A 16,185-nucleotide genomic window follows, 5' to 3' on the forward strand; every position below is an offset into this window, starting at 1 on the left:
TCATGACGTTTACAAGCATGTGCCCAACTACGTGCTCCCCCTCCTTCTCAGGCAGCAGCAGCAGCAGCAGCAGCCTGTCACTTACACAGACACAGACACAGAGCTGTGTATCTACTATTTGTGTCAAGAATCAAAACATTGCAACATGCATGTTTGATTTAATTGCGTGGCAGTTGCAAATGCGATGACATTGAATACTGACATCGCGATGACAATGCTTAAACGATATGTCATGCAGCCCTACCATTTACCCATTCCATTGCGCTTCTGTCCCCAGCACTTTATGTAATGTGCTACTGTTACTGTTACAAATTAACGATTAGACGACAATGAATTTTGTAGTTGACAAATTTAATTAATCGACATTGTCAATTATATTGAATAATCGTTGCAGCCCTACGTTGGAGATAGCGAGTCTACATGTACCATCGGAGATACAGCGCTGTGAACTCAATGAAGGCAGTCTGAGACACTTGCTCTGGGAAAAGAAGAAGGGTATCCAAAATCAGTAGGAAAGACTTGCGCTTCGTTTCTGGTCTCGATTTAGATTGAGGCATCAACACCACTGATCACATACCACAAAAAGGGTTAAAATTGACAACTTAAAACATTGGCTTCTCGCTCCAAATATAAAACAGACTTGAAAAGATTGAACATGACAAACTTAAGGCAGGGGATCCACGGTGGAAGGGGTATAAAGGGAATCAAAGCACGGTAACTAATTCAGTAAGACTGGGAGGAAATTCAGAGGACACACTCAAAGGAAAAGCAGCCTGACTAGAATACCACACCGTCTAATAGAGCACTGCAGAAGGACTGAGCTGAAGGTTCACTCGCCCTTTCGTTTGTGAAAAGCAGTCGAGCGAATCCAACTACGCACTGGATACATTGAATGGCTGCTCTTTATTTTCCCATAAAGATACCCGCCGTAATCATTTCAGATGTGCTGCTACTGTGAACATCAGTGTTTCAGTGAATGTCTGTGGTGAAGGTACCTTTCAAAGAGTCCTGCTCAGCTCTCATAATGTCAATCAGGGAGTTCTCCAGAGAGTGCATGCTGAAGCCATCAAAGGACCGGCTGCGCTCCTGCTAAGAGACCAGGAAGAACCCATTATTAGCCTTCAGATCTTCAGTTGTCTCAGGATTCCTCCTTTTCTGCTCATTTCTACACACGTGCCATCTTCTCAGCAGGATGTGGGCAGTAGCACCTGTCTGCATGAACTGGTAATGATGTGGTTATAGAGAAAAGGCTAAATCAGTCATGATACGGCCCCTGAGAATATTAAAACATTATATCATTATAGCAGAAGATAAACATACAGCTCTGGAAAAAAAATGAAGAGGCCACTTCAGTTTCTGAATTAGTTTCTCTGATTTTGCTATTTATAGATATATGTTTAAGTAAAATAAACATTGTTGTTTTATTCTATAAACTAGACAACTACAGATTTCTCCCAAATTCCAAATAAAAATATTGTCATTTAGAGCATTTATTTGCAGAAAATGAAAATGGCTGAAATAGCAAAAACAACGCAGAGCTTTCAGACCTTAAATAATGCAAACAAAAAAAAAAGTTCATATTCATAAAGACTTAAGACTTGTGTGGAACTCTGGTTTTCATGCATCTTGGCATGTTCACCTCCACCAGTCTTACACACTGCTTTTGGATAACTTTGTCACTCCTGGTGCAAAAAATCCAGAAGTTCGGCTTGGTTTGATGGCTTGTGATCATCCATCTTCCTCTTGATTATATTCCAGAGATTCACAATTTGGTAAAATAAAAAAAAATCATATCTTAAAATCACTGAAACACATAAATAGTTTGTAGTTTTTTTGTTTTTTTTTCTGGCTACTGTACAGATCTCCACGCTGAGAGTGGCCTTTCCCCACTAGCAACTCCACTTGCAGGATAATCCGCAAGCTGATTGGCTCTTTTTGTTGAAAGGCTTGACAGATTCTACATTTGGCTTTACAGAAACTCAGACAGTAACCAGATAAGAAGAGAAAAAAATAAACTATTCTTTAAAAAACCTTCTTAATAAGGAGATGTCTCTCTTGAGATATGCTTAAAATATCCACCAATCTTGTTTTCCAATTCTTCCAAGTCAGGATTCATTGGGCCCAAATTAGATTTTATTCATATTAGAAATACAACTTATTATTTATGCTGTACAACACAGAATGAACTCTACAAAACACGAAAACAACCCAAATAATACAGTTCTGAAAACAAAAAAGAAACCACTAAAAAAAAAAAAATGATTTTACCAAATTGAAAACCTCTGAAATATATTCAAGAGGAAGATGGATGATCACAAGCCATCAAACCAAGCAGAACTGCTTGAATTTTTGCACCAGGAGTGGAACAAAGTTCTCCAAAAGCACTGGTGGAGGAGAACATGCCAAAATGCTTGATAACTGTGATTAAAATTATAATTTTCTGCAAAAAAAAAGCTCTAAATTACAATCTTATTATTCGGAATTTGGGAGAAATGTCTGAGGTTTATAGAATAAAACAACAATGTTCATTTTACTCAAACACATACCTATAAACAGCAAAATCAGAGAAACTGATTCAGAAACTGAAGTGATCTCTTAATTGTTTTTCAGAGCTGTATATACAATTTATAAAACATACACAAAAACAAATAAGAGTCTTGAGATTATTGGATACATTGAATGCAACAGGCAAAAGTGGCCCAAATCGAACATTTTTAGTTCTGATTTGGTCCACATTCAATATTCAATATGCAGCAACACAACGGACACAATGACTAAGCTAAAATGAATGGCAAGACCACTGATGGGTCTTTTGATGCTGGAGAAGCATTGCTGTTTTAGGCATCAGTTTAGGAGCGAGAACTGTTCCGATAAATGTCAGAAATGGGATGTAGTCTATGTAGTCCTAGATCAAATATGTACTCAATGTACTCAATGTGTGGTCTTTTTGCCTGTACACATGCAGTTAGTTCTGTTATCAGCCAGCACAAATTAATATGCTGCAATTAAAAATTGCAAAAAAAAATAGTGAATGCCAGAATCTTTAGAAAAACTGCATGAGTGGAATGTAATATAAAAAAGATCTAATTAAGAACCTGTGGTGAATAAGGCACATTCTCTTTATCAATATTTTCGTCATCTTTTTGAAAAGAGGAATAGATGAGAATTAAAGGCTGTTTTTTGTTCCAATTCTTGAAAAGTGAAAATTTTGAAGATACAAGGTTTAACAGGTCTGACAGCAACAACATGGTCTATAGACACAGGTAATTATTTAACTGAACTGAAAAGCTGATGACTCACAAAAAAAAAAACAGTTAAAATAGACATCAATGGGCTAATACTTTGTGTGAACAGGCTTCTGGCTCTTTAACTAGAAAAACTGCACTGAAAATAAGGCTGTGAGATATTGAAAAGCACAATCACTGTGGTATGTTGCTGCTCTGCGTATATAAAGAAAAATACTGTATTGTGCATAAAAAAAAAAAATAAATAAAAAAAAAGCAGGAATTGTCACCAGATTTCTCCAGAAGTCAAATGATCAGACATTCCTCATGATATTAATAATGCACTCTGTGTATTGAAGACTGGAGTGAAATAAGAGAGATATTGGGCAGATATTAATAATAACATTAGAACAGTGTTTTTTTTTTGTTGTTGTATTAAGCAAGTTATAGCATGGCATGTACAGTTTACTTTGCTTTATGACCATCTTACAATGGGAATATTGTGCATGCAGACATTGTAATGATTGGTTATGTTGAAATAATACATTGTGCAGTCATAGCTGAAACATTGTTGTATATGGTGAACAATATTATACCCTGAAATATTGTGCCATATCATCACCCACCCTTAATAATCACGTCAGGGTACTAGTTTTTTGCTGTTTTAGCAAAAGAATAATTCACACTGTTCACATTTCCCATCTTATACAGCTCTGGGAAAAAAAAAACACTTACAAATTAGGAGTTTCTTAGATTTTACCAGATTAAAAACCTCTGGAATTGTATCAAGAGGAAGCTGGATGAGCACAAGCCATCAAACCAAGCTAAACCACTTGAATCTTTGCACCAGGAGTGGCATAAAGTTATCCAAAAGCAGTGTGTAGGACTGGTGGAGGAGAACATGCCTGAATGCATGAAAACTGTGCTTAAAACCAGGGTTATTCCACCAGATATTGATTTCAGAACTCTAAAAACTTAAAACTTTATGAATATAAATTTGTTTTCTTTGCATTATTTGAGGTCTGAAAGCTCTGTATCTTTTTTGTTATTTCAGCCATTTCTCATTTTCTGCAAATAAATGCTCTTAATGACAATATTTTATTTGGAATTTGGGAGAAATGTCCGTAGTTTATAGAATAAAACAACAATGTTTATTTTACTCAAACATATACCTATAAATAGCAAAATCAGAGAAACTGATTCAAAATCTGAAGTGGTCTCATATTTTTTTTTCCAGAGCTGTACTGTATCTACTAGAGACAGATTATATCTGTTCAGTATCATTTATTTTACTTTAATCCTGGATATATGGAGATATTTGGAGTGCATTATTATTAGTATCATGATATTCTCGATCATTGACTTCTGTTACAAATCTGATAAAATTCTTGTAATCTTTAATATCTCAGTTAGGGGTGTGCCATATTATATCATATGCAATAATAAAATTTAATTTTCATTTTGCTACAGTAGAGTATTCTTGATTTTTTTTATTGTGATATTATTTTAGGGCCATTATTTATCGCCGACCCCAAGTTGAAACTTGAGATTTTTCAGCATTGTGGCTTCAATATGTAAATTTTCATAACACAAACCGCTGCCACGCAATTCCCAATCCCAGTAAACTGCCCGTTGGTACAACAGGCATGCTCTAAGAGGAGGGGGTGGAAAAAAAAACCCTCACAGACACAATACGAGGTCTGTTCTTGGAATTAGGCTAGAAGCTGTGCAGAGGGGAGGACTGACTAAGCATATGAAACAACAGTACGTGTTTTCAAAGTCACCACTGTCACCACTGGGTTCAAATGAGAGCACCATCTGAGTAAACATAAATGAAGCATGCAACAGTAAATATTAACCAGCTGGTAAAAGAGGAACACCAGCACAATTGTCACTGTGTCACTACTGGCATAAACAATCCTCTCCGCAAAGCCACGCCGCGTCTAAACGTATTAGATGCACAGACAGCGTTGGAAATAGAAGCCCTGTGGAGGGAAAATAACATGGATCAGACTCTACGTGGGACTGGACGCTCACGAACGGTGTCCCCTGTCCTCTTGAGCAACCAGTCATTAGCCCATGATGGCTAAAGGGAGGAGGGAAAAAATGAACACTCTCAGTGACTGACCTTAGAAAAGTCCCTGGCATTTCTTTTTTCCCCACCCTCAAGTCTGGAATTACAGATAATCATGCTGTCCTGAGCCATTAACGGAAGCAGACGTCCATTCATCTCCCCATTTTCCCCCTAGCTGCTCGACTTACAGTCCATCCAGTGATTTTGACTCACTCATCCATGTCTTTTTATATCAGCCGCACACGCACACCATACACACGCACACCATATATATATCCACTGCTTGCAGAAAAGGGGAAAAGCAGAAGCACATTACACATCTGGGCTTTGATCTCACACATCCCTCAGAGCAGGCCACGGGAGCGCCTACCAGTCATAAGCAGATTAGAGGTGGCCGAGGAGGGAGGATAGGATAGCCTAGCCTGTGCGGCTAACAGCTATAAGCACGCACACTGAGCAGCATATGGGGTTTCATATCCCATGTACCCGTAACTCCTTATCTGAGGCATTAATCAGTACATACAGTTGAAGGAATCATCTCAGTCACAGGAATCAACTCACAATCGTCTCACAAATCATAAACCATCAAACCAATAGCAGGGCAGTATGACGAGCAATATGATGATACTGTCTCAATCATTATTGAGACTGAAATTTATAATTGCATCAGATCATATCATTGTCAAACACAAATCAAACCTAATGTAGTACTTTAAATAATCCACGTGAAAATATATCAAAAGGTATAAAAAAGATGCCAGATTCACAATATGATACAATACAAGAACAAAAATATTATAGAGATAAACATTTTTGTGTGACTATTCTGCACAGAACTGGCCCTGTACAAGATTAACAAAAGACAAAAAAAATGAATGGTTCTATTTACTGAAAGCATTTCTTAATAATATAAATGTACATTGCAATATATATAATAATACTATTAACACTATGTAGCCCACCGCTAATCAAGAGCCCAAAGGAACGCTTTTAGCTTTGTAGGGTCCTAAAGTACAAAATAAGTGAAAAAGACAAGGGATGAGGCTTAATTTAGACTAAATAAATAAACAAATAATTATACAAAATTTACATGTTATATATAAAGAAGACAGGGTTCAATTTTGAAGACCATGACAAACCAAAAAAAAAAAAAAAACTCTTGAACCTGCCTAAACGGTTCTGTCCCTGGTTAACTAGTTCCTCAATTACAAAAACACCCATGCATTTGGTTGTACAGCTATAATTGAATCATAAAAATAAAAAATAAAAAAATATAAAAAAATAACACAAAGCAAAAGCATTTTCCATTTTCAGTAGCAGGTAGAAGCCCTTTAAGTTCCGTTTTGGGTGGGATATAAAGAAAAGAGTTAGGTTTTATAGATAGCACATTTTAATACTAAATATTAAAAACATTAAAATAAAGGAAATATGAACAGTTTAAGATGTATACAGCAGTTGTTCTGAAACCAGTGCCCAATGACAGAGTGACTGTCTATATTTTTACTCCTTCACCATTATGTGTTAAGTTGGAGCTAATATATGGACCATTTAAGAACTGGTGGTTTGAGAACCATTCATTTGCACAGTAGAAAAAATACTTTGGTACATTCATTGGATAAGGGGTCATATGTTTGGGTCTCATTTTTTCAGAAGAGTAAACAATTGAGGTCTCTTACCTGAAAAGGAAAGATGCTGTCATTGCGGTTGATGTTATCCTCCATCCAGGGTTTGGTGTTGAAGCTCGTGTTGTTGCGAGGATACTTCTGGGATGAAACCTGGTTATTCGGGAAGGACTTCTTTAGTGGCGAGATGGAGCTGAGCGCAGTCACTCCTCCATTCAGACCCCGCCTGTACTCTCGGCCCTGAGAACCTCCCCAGCCCCCGTAACCTCCACCTGGGCTCCAGGAGCTGGAGGAAGGAGTGGAGGACGTGCTCTGGTAGTTGCCCCACGGAGACGGCGGCTTGTTTAGGTTGTTCCCCAAATGAGGCAGCTGGTTGAAAGCAGCATTGCGGTGGTTGAAGGGTGGAGGGTGTGGGCTAGCGGGGGACCTGCGGTGCTGTTGGTGTTGGCTGTGGGGGTGCTGGAAGTGGGGGTGAGGGGGTGGTGGAGGAGGAGGAGCAGGAGGATGGTGCTGGGACAGAGGCCCGATCTGGTGGGAGAAGCTACCGCCAAAACCTGGGCTGGTGTGATGAGAGAAGTTCTGGAACAGCAGTGGTGGAGGAGCGTTGGTGGTGGTGGCAGCCTGGCTGAAGAAACCCACCTCTTCGATCATGGTTGAGGGGTTGGTAGGGATTGCGGTGGACCAGCTGCTGAATCCAACCAGCGAGGATGAGGAGGAGCTGCTGGATTGCGCCAGAGTGCCCATCCCTGTCGTTTCCTGGTAGTCAAAACCGGACAGCACTGGAGATTCCAGTCGAAGGCTTTCTTTTCCATTGCCGTTCTCAACCGTCCCCTTCTCCAGCTGCCCGTCTTCCGGCATGTTGTTGTCCAAGTCAGATATGATGCTCGGCGTTTCTTGGTGGCCTTGCGGAGAAAGAGGCTGCTTGTCTTGTCCTTCTTGGTCGTCTTGCTGGGTCTTTGATTTGTCAGACTCCAGGATCTCATCTTGCATGTTAGAGTGGGTCGTCACGGCAGGGAAAAGCCAAGCGGAGCCTGCATTTCCACCGCTGGCTGGCGTATTGCTGTTAATGAAAGCGGGGGGACTCGGTGGAGTCGTGTGGTGGTGAACCGGATGCTGCTGCAGGTGCGGGTGAATCCGTACTGGGAATACTGATTTGTTAGAGGCGTTGTTTTTAACCAGAACTCCAAAGCTGTAATCCCCCATTTAGCTGTGTGGCCTAATCCTGGTTCTTCTCACTTGCCTTTGAGTCCGTTGATTCTTGATGAGTTTCGATGAATACCTTGGAAAGGGAGGAAAGAAATGAAGATAGGCTTTTTTTTTGGTTTTACAATAATTGCATTATATGCTTATCTTACAATGGCCTCAATCATTTTTGATGACCTGGATATTGCCAATTATAATTTCCTGAATATTAGTTAACCTACATAATCTATGAATTAAAGTCACCAATATTTTAGCCAGTTGTGCAATGACTAATGAAAGTAAGAAATTGTTATTTAAAGCAAGCGGGTGTACTGCAATACATTTTACAGGCCCTTGCTGTGGAAAGACAAAAAAACCCAGCTAACTCAAGACGGTTGAGCGGATTAACTTTTGACCTGCATAGGTTTACAAGCATACCATGCTGGTTTACAAGCATAATTCACCTGAACAAGCTAGCTAGATATCCAAAATGACCACCAAGACCAGAAAGACCCCAAAGACCAGGCTGATCAGCAAACACAAGCACTAAGACCAAGCTAGCTAACCATCAAGACCAAGACTGTGGACCAAAAAGACCACCAAGGTCAGGCTAGTCAACCCGCAAGACAAAGATCGCGTACCATAAATACACCAAGGTCAGGCTGGTCAGCAAGCACGACCACCAAGGCCAAAAGGTTGGTGTGGTGCAGTCAATAACACCATCACCTGCCAGTTAGCTACCATGTGGGAGACTGAGGGGCAAGTCCAGGTCTGGGTGACTATGCTGCACTAGCTAGTCGACCACCAAGACCAAGCTAGTCATCCAGCATTACTAGCCAGCATTATCAAAATCAAACAAAAGACATACACCATGCTAATCAGATCAAGAGCTGTTTAACCATCTAGCTACCATACTAGTGTAGGGTAGATTTTGAATCTCTGGATGACCAGCTTTTCAACCACATTGACCATCATGGACCATCTCCAAGCAAATAAAAAACAACAATTGGTCTTAAGAATATAGTTGGGTAGATCAGCCACAAAAAAATAGCTACTGCTATTGTGACAGGCGTGGAAGAGGAGCTTCTTTTCCCCCCCTTCATCTACTGATCAATTAAATCAATGAATTAATCAACCATCCATCCATAAATCAATGCATTCATTAATTCATTCCTTCCTTCGTTCATTTACTCACTCACTATTTCAGTTAATCCACCACCATTTTTACAGCACATACAACACACACACACAGCTACTACACAATCCACCCTTTTAAAACACAGCAGCACTTGCCTCTAGAAAGCATCTGGTGTGTGTGTGTGTGTGTGTGTGTGTGTGTGTGTGCGTATGCGTGTGTATCTGCGTGCGTCCCTGACGTAACCATTAGAAATAAACGCTGAGGGTGAAAAATAGGCGTTCAAGGGAGTTAACCGTGTGACCAAACGTCGTTTTTCCCGTGCAAATACACGCCAAACCAGGTCTTAACCAAGCTCAAAAGGTATGCACCACCATGCTAAAGGCTAAAATGCTAGTGATGGGCCATCTTTACCCATACAAACGTCTCTATCTAACCTAGGTTAGCTGTCTATGTAATTAGCTCTCTAACTAGCTTTGCCCTCGCCTGAAATAGAGAAGCTAGCTAGCTAGCTAGAAAGATAAAGGATTTAACTAGCCTAAGCTAACTAGCTAACAGCTAGAAAGGTTAGCTACCTAGACTTACCTACCTAGAGCTAGCTTTTCAATGAATGATAGGTTACCTCCACCTCCTACTACACCACCACTACCACCATCTCCTCCTCCCTTATTTATAACCTAGCTAGGTTAGCTAGCTTTATTTATCTATCCTTTCATTACTCGAGCAAATGAAAAAAAAAAAGAATAGGATAAGATGGAATGAGATCTACTACCTACCTATTTAACTTAGTTAGCTATGATCTTCTCTAAGGTTTTCTCACCAGTGACCTCCTCAATCTGGACCATTTAAATAGCTAGGAGGACAGGAAAATGCTGATGACGTCTCTTCTCCAGTCTATGGGGGACAAGGCAGGGGTAGTTCCCACTCTAGTCTGGTCTATCTCCCCATCTATCTACCCCCTTTAATCCAAAAGCTTCCCCAGCTGAAACCCTAGCAAGCTAGGTTAGTGCTGCCAGCTCAGCTCTCAGCTCAGTTCGTGTCCTGTTTGCTTAATGACAGACACACACCATAGCCATAGCTATATATGCCTTCCACCAGCTAGCAAGGTTAACGATCCTACCAGCATATATAATTATATGTATATACAGATTGACAAGCTACCACAACAACGACGTTAATTCTAATATTGTAAATATGAAATATGAAACAATCCTCTCCATACCTTCTTCTGCCTCGTTGTCATCCTATTTTTTCCCCAGCCTGCACTCACACACTGACTGGGCTGTTCTTTCCCAGGGAGAGACGGAGAGCTAGCTGGGTAGGTGGGTGGGAACCTCAACACGCTGGCCGCACATGTGACTCCCCAGCAGCCAGTCCTCGCCACATTTCCGCCTTTAGCCCCGCCTCCTGTCGCACACCACAGCCACGCGGTTGGGCAGCGGCTTCTAAGTCACGCCCCCTCCCCATCCACCCCTCTCCCTCCCTTTACAGCAGCAGTAGGACTTGGTTAGAATGTAAAACATTTTTTTTTTAGATGAATGTTAAATATATTTTTAAATAAGAATAATAATATTACAAAAAATGAGATTAAATACAAAACACAAGCTATTTTTAATAATGATTGAATATATTTTATAACAAGGAAAAGCTAGCTAAGCTAAGCTAACACATTTAGCAACTGAACATGGCAATTAGCTAGGTAACTGGTGAATTAAATCAGGTGTGGTTGGGAAAGATAATAATGGGTGTGTCCCAATTATTAATACTAACTAATATGTCTTTTAATATGCACTAATATGTAGCTAGTAGGACAGTGTTTTAGGGCTACTTTTTAAGATTAAACTTGTAATATTTCGTGAATAAAGTTGTAATAGTTAAAGAATAGATGTAATATATTTTAAATCATAATATTTTCCAAATAAAGTGGTAATATTTAAAAAAATAGAATTTTAATATTTTAAATCGTAACATTTCCAAAATAAAGTGATATTTTTTACAAATAGAATTTAAATGTTTTAAATTGTAATATTTTCCAAATAAAGTCATAATATTTCAAAAATGGAATGTAAATATTTTAAATTGTAATATTTTCCAAATAGTCGTAATATTTCAAGAATATAATTTAAATATTTGAAATCGTAATATTTCACAAATAAAATCATAAAAAAAAGATTTAAATATTTTAAATTGTAATATTTTCCAAATAATGTCGTAATATTTCCAGAATAGAATTTAAATATTTTAAATTCAGCAAGACGACAACAATTAAACTAAATGCCTTCTGGACACATAATTCTACAATAACTGAAATAATTGTAGCTGTAATAAAAAGTGTTTGCAAGCTGTCATTTTTACCAAGGAGGTAAACACTGTAATGTTTTAGATTATAAAAGTGAGTGGCTGCATCCCAAATGCATACAACATACCAGTACTAGATGGTACATATAGGTTATATCTGAATATACACAGTGTCATGTGTACCAGAAATACATAATATAAGGCATTATCACTGACAGTGGACAGTGCAGTGGGTGGTCTGCATAATAAACTCAGAAAATCCACTCAGATGGCAGAAATCACATCCACAATCAATGCAAGGTATCCCACAAGCATATCCCACAGGTCAGGTAAAAATTGTCATTATTCTTGTTTTTTTTTGGATATGCCTATTTCTTTGGTTTGCAATTTTATGTATCATTTTTGTAATTTTGGGTAAAGAAGGATTTAATTGCATTTCATGAAAAGAACACCTTACTAACTGTTAAGCATGGGGGTAGATGGATCATTCTTTAGGGTTGTGTTGCTGCCAGTGGCATTAGCAATATTGCTCGGGTGAAGGGAAGAATACATTCTATAAATTACCAGCAAAAACTGGATGCAAATATCAATCCATCTGTTTAAGGGCTGAAGCTGAAAAAATGATAATGACAGAAAACATACTTAAATTAATGCTTGTGATCCCATAATCATACCCCACAGCTCAGTGTAGCATGCTTTAGCATCCATGGGACATTATACTAGTTCCTGTCTAGTCCCAGGACTTTTGGCATGTCAGTGTGTATGCAAACTAAATTGACAAAATGATGAGAAATATGTAATGCATACTGTATAATCAGTACTGTATAATTAATCGTATTTCATATTTAAATGGTAACAGAGCACATTTGGCATTTCTATGTATGTAGGACAAGCATGGCTCATGTGAGCTCACAGAATCAGAGACACAAACACACTTTTTATCAGCCGGCCTCTTAGCCCGACTGAGCCACCGAGCTGCTGTAAATTGAGTTCTTTGATACTGCTTTGGGCAAGGGAGGGAAAAGCTATTGCAGAAATCTTTAATGTGCTGAGAAAAAAAAAAAAAGAGGCGGATCTGTACTGAGTATAGCCTCATTCACATGCCTTCATCTCCCTCAGTCTATATTCAGCATCTTTTATCATTTCACTCAGGCGCCATTCACGCCTGTGTATATCGGCATTGTAGGGCTTTTTCATTGCAGTCAGCCTGCATTCAGCGGCCTCTATATGAGCGCTGCATGTCTTTTTAATGACGGGTTTAGGAGGCTCTGAGAATGTTATGCAGGGCCATTCTAGTGCTCACTGCAGGCTGAAATCTCATTAAAGTAAGCTGCTGCTATTTTCAGCCTGTAATCGAGCTTTAGCGCTTGATTATTCGTGCCTGGGCCAGATCAAAATCGCTCCGTTTCTCTGCAGCGCTGGCTTGAAAACATTTGCATCATGCACTAGGTGACACAGATGGAATACCAAATTGTCTCCCACAGTTGAAAAGCCTCATCTGGACCAAGGATAGACTTACAGTACACACTCAAATACCCACTGGATTTAGCATGAAAACATCCTTGCTACTACAATGTGCAGTTTAAGGATTTAAATGTTAGTTACGGCCTTAAAGGGCCCAAATCAATATTCTAGTTTTTCCCCCTGAGGCCTATTTCTACAGTTTTGCATGGTTTTATTGCTTGTACAGCTTTATAGCTGTATAGAGCTGAGCAATATGATCATTTTTTACTGTATCAATTTACAATATTCTTATTCAGTGCTTATAGAACACTGTATATGCAACTGTATATTTAAAGCTGACGTACTTAAGTTTTATGATTTGGGGGGATTAAGTCCCTCTCTTGTGAGAATAGGAAATTGCACTGAGCATGCTAAGGAATAATTTTAAACTGGGTGGGTGTGATGCAGTCTCCTTTCAGAGAGTATGAATCCGATTCCAGGTTATGTTCAGTCAGAGAGAGAGAGAGAGAGAGAGAGAGAGAGCGCAACTATTTTCCTTTTTTTGGAGCACCCCGGGAGGTATTTTGGAAATAGAATGAAACTTGGCCCGCTGTTAAGCAGGTTTTTATAATGTGAGATTCAAAGTTTGAACGCTAGGTGTCAGAAACGAGCTAAAGAGTCTAAAAGCGGCAATAGTGAAGTTGAAAACGTGCCAAAGAGTCTAAAAGCGGAGAGAGTGCGCAGTTCTAGCGCAAAAAAAACGGGCCAAAAAAGTCTAAAAGCGGAGAGAGTGTTCAGTTGTAGCTCAGAAAAACGGGCCTAAGAGTCTAAAAGTTGCCGTAATTAAGGAGTTTAATATTAAGAGACATCATGAAATGAAACATCAATTAGAAACATCTTAGTTTACACAACACTGTCAAAGATAAAGATAGTAGGTCAAGTAAAATGGTGTGTAAATGAAAGTAATCAGGAAAATGTATTATTTAAAGTGGTATATTTCATTATTTGTTTTATTACAGAGTCTGTGGCCCGTGACTTCAAATATATTTCTCCTTCTGGCCCCCAACAAAAAAGTTTGGACACCCCTGCATTAAAGAGTATCTGAATTGCAGTTGTTTAAGGGTAAAGGTAAAATAAAGCCTTTAGTTCTAGCTCTTTTTTTAAATACAATATGTCCCTTTGAGTTGCATACGCATGCTGCATGTGAAACTGTTCTTCTACTTACATTGCCTGCATTAGCCAATACAAAAATATGGACAGAAAAACTAGTGAATCAGGAAAAGCCCCCGGACTGACCTCAACCCATAAATTAGGATATATGGACTCACCCTCTTTGGCTTGTGACTGCAGAGCTGTGGAGGGAGCTTCAACTTTGAAAGTATCCTCAAGTGCAGTTGTGCAGACCATCAAAAACATAATGATAAAACTGGCTCTCATCAGAACTGCCCCAGGACAGGAAGACCAAGAGTTACCTCTGTTGTACAGGATAGGTTCATAGGTTCATCAACCTCAGAAACTACAAGTTAACAGTACCTCAGGTAAGAGCTCCTAAATGCTTCACAGAGTATTTTGGATTGTTTAACACTTTTAAGTAGGACCTGATTCCTTATGTGTTACTTTATTGTCTGAAAAATAAAAAAATATTGTAATTTAGAGCATTTATTTGCAGGAAATGAGAAATGGCTGAAATAACAAAAAGATGCAGAGCTTTCAGACCTCAAATAATGCAAAAACAAGTTCATATTCATAACTTTTTAAGAGTTTAGAAATCAATATTTGGTGGAATAACCCTGGTTTTTAATCACAATTTTTTATGCATCTTGGCATGTTCTCCTCCACCAGTCGTATATACTGCTTTTGGATAACTTTATGCCACTCCTGGTGCAAAAAATCATGCAGTTCAGCTTGGTTTGATGGCTTGTGATCATCCATCTTCCTCTTGATTATATTCCAGAGGTTTTTATTTTGGTAAAATCAAAGAAACTTTAAGTCTCCAGAGCTGTATTTTCCACGGGGCAAATAATAGTCAAATTGTGGTCAAACTCGTACACTCTTGATTTGTTAGCTGTGTGTCAGTTGTGTGTGTAATGTGATGATTAGTGCTGATTAGAAGAACTGCACTCTTAATGTACTGCTGCTACTGTAGATGCAGCTAATTTAAAACATTGCAGAGAAGTGAAACCCCACTGAGGAACGTGACTAATACGTTAGAGTACCTGCTTTACATGCAGCTCTCTTTGTTTGAGTGTGTTTAATTGATTTGTTTTGCAGCTCATAAATCTTCCTCCTTGTAGGCGGCATCAAAATATTAACATTTCCACACCGGTTATGAGAGGTGGGTGTGTTGGGTGGGGAATTGATGTTCAACGTGGGGTTTTCAGATCCCTTCATGTATTAAGGGAGAAGGGGGGGAAGGGGGTCCATCTTGAATCAGTGATATTGCTGGGTTTATGATCAGTAGCAGCCAATATTCATTTACTCTTTGTGGAGTGATGTGGACGCCCACAGGCCCTGCGGAGGGGGTAGTTCTGATTACAGCTGGGGCTCATCTCATGTTAACATCTTATGATCTGAGACTAGGTTTGAATAATTTTTTTGGAACAACTAAAAGGATGTATGTAAATATGTGGGTTTAAGTGGCATCAGAAAAACGATGGATTATAAACAGGTTGTTTGTACAGATTATTGTCCTAAATTTCCTTCGGGATAAATAAAGCATCCATCCATCCATCCATCCATCCATCCATAATCCATCCATCCATCCATCCATCCATGTAAAGACTGAATTGACTCATTAAAGAATGCTTAAAAATTTTAAATACTGACAAACATTAAAGGCCCTATCTTAGATCCAGCGTAAGGCGCATCTCAATGTTCATTGCCATCTTAGACCCTGCCAACAGTCTATTTTCACACCTTGCCTCTGCATCGTTAAAATATATCTACACTGATGGGCGTGGAGGTCAGGAAGTGAGGTGTGTTTAGGTAAATTTCTGGCATATTGCTATCTTGGCAACAGAACACTGGTGCGCCACTGACTGGTTTAAACCCTGACAACAGTCATCAGTCAAACATTTATTTTATTTTTCACACTATAAGGCACACCCGATTATAAGGCACACAATCAATTAACGTCTATTTTCTTTGAGAGTGTATTTTTTATTTGAGTGAGTAAAGCACTTCTGTTTATTTACAGTAACCTTAGAT

General features: G+C 38.9%; 1 protein-coding gene across 6 annotated transcripts in view; it reads right to left on the bottom strand.

Moving 5' to 3' along the window:
* cpeb4a (cytoplasmic polyadenylation element binding protein 4a) overlaps positions 1–10,567 on the bottom strand; it is a 39,113-nt gene extending 28,546 nt beyond the window's left edge. For 4 of the 6 annotated variants that reach the window (XM_049474884.1, XM_049474883.1, XM_049474881.1 and 1 more), the window contains exons 1-3: positions 10,460–10,567; positions 6,975–8,199; positions 996–1,089 (exon numbers count right to left, since the gene is read on the bottom strand). In XM_049474884.1, the coding sequence (XP_049330841.1) occupies positions 996–1,089; positions 6,975–8,123 (1,243 nt within the window). In that variant the 5' untranslated portion in view covers positions 8,124–8,199; positions 10,460–10,567. The remainder of the gene's footprint in view (positions 1–995; positions 1,090–6,974; positions 8,200–10,459) is intronic. The other 2 variants (XM_049474885.1, XM_049474882.1) reach the window with 1 other exon arrangement.
* Between the last annotated feature and the right edge of the window lie 5,618 nt (positions 10,568–16,185).

Source organism: Astyanax mexicanus, chromosome 2, assembly GCF_023375975.1.
Source record: "Astyanax mexicanus isolate ESR-SI-001 chromosome 2, AstMex3_surface, whole genome shotgun sequence".
NCBI classification, from domain to species: domain Eukaryota; kingdom Metazoa; phylum Chordata; class Actinopteri; order Characiformes; family Acestrorhamphidae; genus Astyanax; species Astyanax mexicanus.